Source organism: Poecilia formosa, unplaced genomic scaffold, assembly GCF_000485575.1.
Source record: "Poecilia formosa unplaced genomic scaffold, Poecilia_formosa-5.1.2 Scaffold727, whole genome shotgun sequence".
NCBI classification, from domain to species: domain Eukaryota; kingdom Metazoa; phylum Chordata; class Actinopteri; order Cyprinodontiformes; family Poeciliidae; genus Poecilia; species Poecilia formosa.
This window is the reverse complement of record NW_006800666.1, coordinates 20,567-22,088: the sequence shown is the minus strand read 5'-3', so window position 1 is coordinate 22,088 and position 1,522 is coordinate 20,567. Positions and strand designations below refer to the sequence as shown.

Below are 1,522 nucleotides of genomic sequence, written 5' to 3'. Positions count from 1 at the left end.
TTTTTTAAGTCAATAATTATTCATAGTAATTAAACATAATAATAAAAAATGAGTTCAACTTGCAATTCTTATAATGAGAACAGTGTCTTAGTTTAAATGAAATAATCTTAATCCTGGTATTTTTCCATCATTATTAATGAATTGTTGACTTTTATATGTTGATGAAAATCTACAGTTACTTTAGTTTATTTCTCAGATATTTGAACTAAAATAACAATAACACTTGTTGCGATTCAGTTTTTACAGTGAAGATGGATCAATGTTGCTATAGGAACCATTGTGACTCAAAGCTGGTTCTGTTTGGTTGAACTGTCCAGTTAATCGACCGTCAATAACTGATGATTATATCTGTTTGTGATCAGTTTCCGGAGGTGATCTCCCTGAACGTGGGGGGAACGCTCTTCACCACGCGCTTGTCCACACTGCGGCGCTATGACGACACCATGCTGGCCGCCATGTTCAGCGGGCGCCACTACATCCCGCGGGACGCCGAGGGCCGCTACTTCATCGACCGGGACGGCGCTTACTTTGGGTGAGCTCCGACCGGAACCAGCACGCAGTCAGAGCTTCCTGCGACTACCAGGACAAACGGCGACATCGTGTTGAAGAAAGTTTTAGTTTCTAAAAATCAAACGGTGTTTTCTGAGAGGCAGCTCGTTAAATCCTGACACATTTTCATTGAGAAGCAAACGGGCTGCGTCAGCATCGTTTCACCGCTGTGCATTTCTGCATTAAGTGGAAAATCCGTGAATGAAACCAGAAAGAACGAACGAAACGCTGCAGAGGATTTTCATGTTTTTCAGAACTTCACTGAGTCAGGAATCTCATGAAAAGAAGATTATTTTTCCCACATAATCCTGGCATAATTATGAAGTCATGTTTTTCAGTTTACAGTGCGGTCGCGTTAAAAAGATGCAATGTGGTGAAGCGACCACAAGGAGGCGATAAAGGACCAGATTAAAAATCTCCGTTCCTACAGTTTTAAGCAATTAGTCTCTTATGATTAACTTTTCACTTCTTTAAATTATTTTTAATAGTTTTTAACATCTTTACTTTTACTGTTTCAACATTAACATTTAAGTGACTGAGGAAAACGGTTTTATGTCATAGATCTGTTGCAGATTAATAAAAATGAAGTCATAGTCCTTATAATATGCACTTTATACAGTAAATTATTATTAACCAGCAGACAAACTGTCTGTCTGAAGTTAAATTAGACAAAATTTCTCCTGTTTTAGGTCAGTTAGAATCACATTATTTGCTAAATAATTTGTGTATATATATATATAAAAAAATTCCCCTCTCACCCTCCGTGGGTGGTCTCTCTCTCTTTCATCCTCTGAGCTCGGGTCCTCTACCAGAGGCCTGGGAGCTTCAGGTTCTCCTCCAGTATCTTGGCTGTGCCTAGAACTGCACATTTCTGGACTGAGATGTCTGATGTTGTTCCTGGGATCTGTTTGAGCCACTGCTCCAATTTGGGGGTGATTGCACCTTCCAGGCCTTATATATATATATATATATA

General features: G+C 39.2%; 2 protein-coding genes across 2 annotated transcripts in view; both read left to right on the top strand.

Annotated features, from left to right (window-relative positions):
* kctd7 (potassium channel tetramerization domain containing 7) overlaps window positions 1–1,522 on the top strand; it is a 15,264-nt gene that overhangs the window by 5,305 nt on the left and 8,437 nt on the right. Inside the window, exon 2 of the mRNA XM_007542767.2 lies at window positions 363–532. Coding sequence (XP_007542829.1) covers window positions 363–532 — 170 coding nt within the window. The remainder of the gene's footprint in view (window positions 1–362; window positions 533–1,522) is intronic.
* Window positions 1–1,522, top strand: part of pgk1 (phosphoglycerate kinase 1) — a 32,075-nt gene that overhangs the window by 30,357 nt on the left and 196 nt on the right. The gene's annotated exons all lie outside the window — the stretch shown is intronic.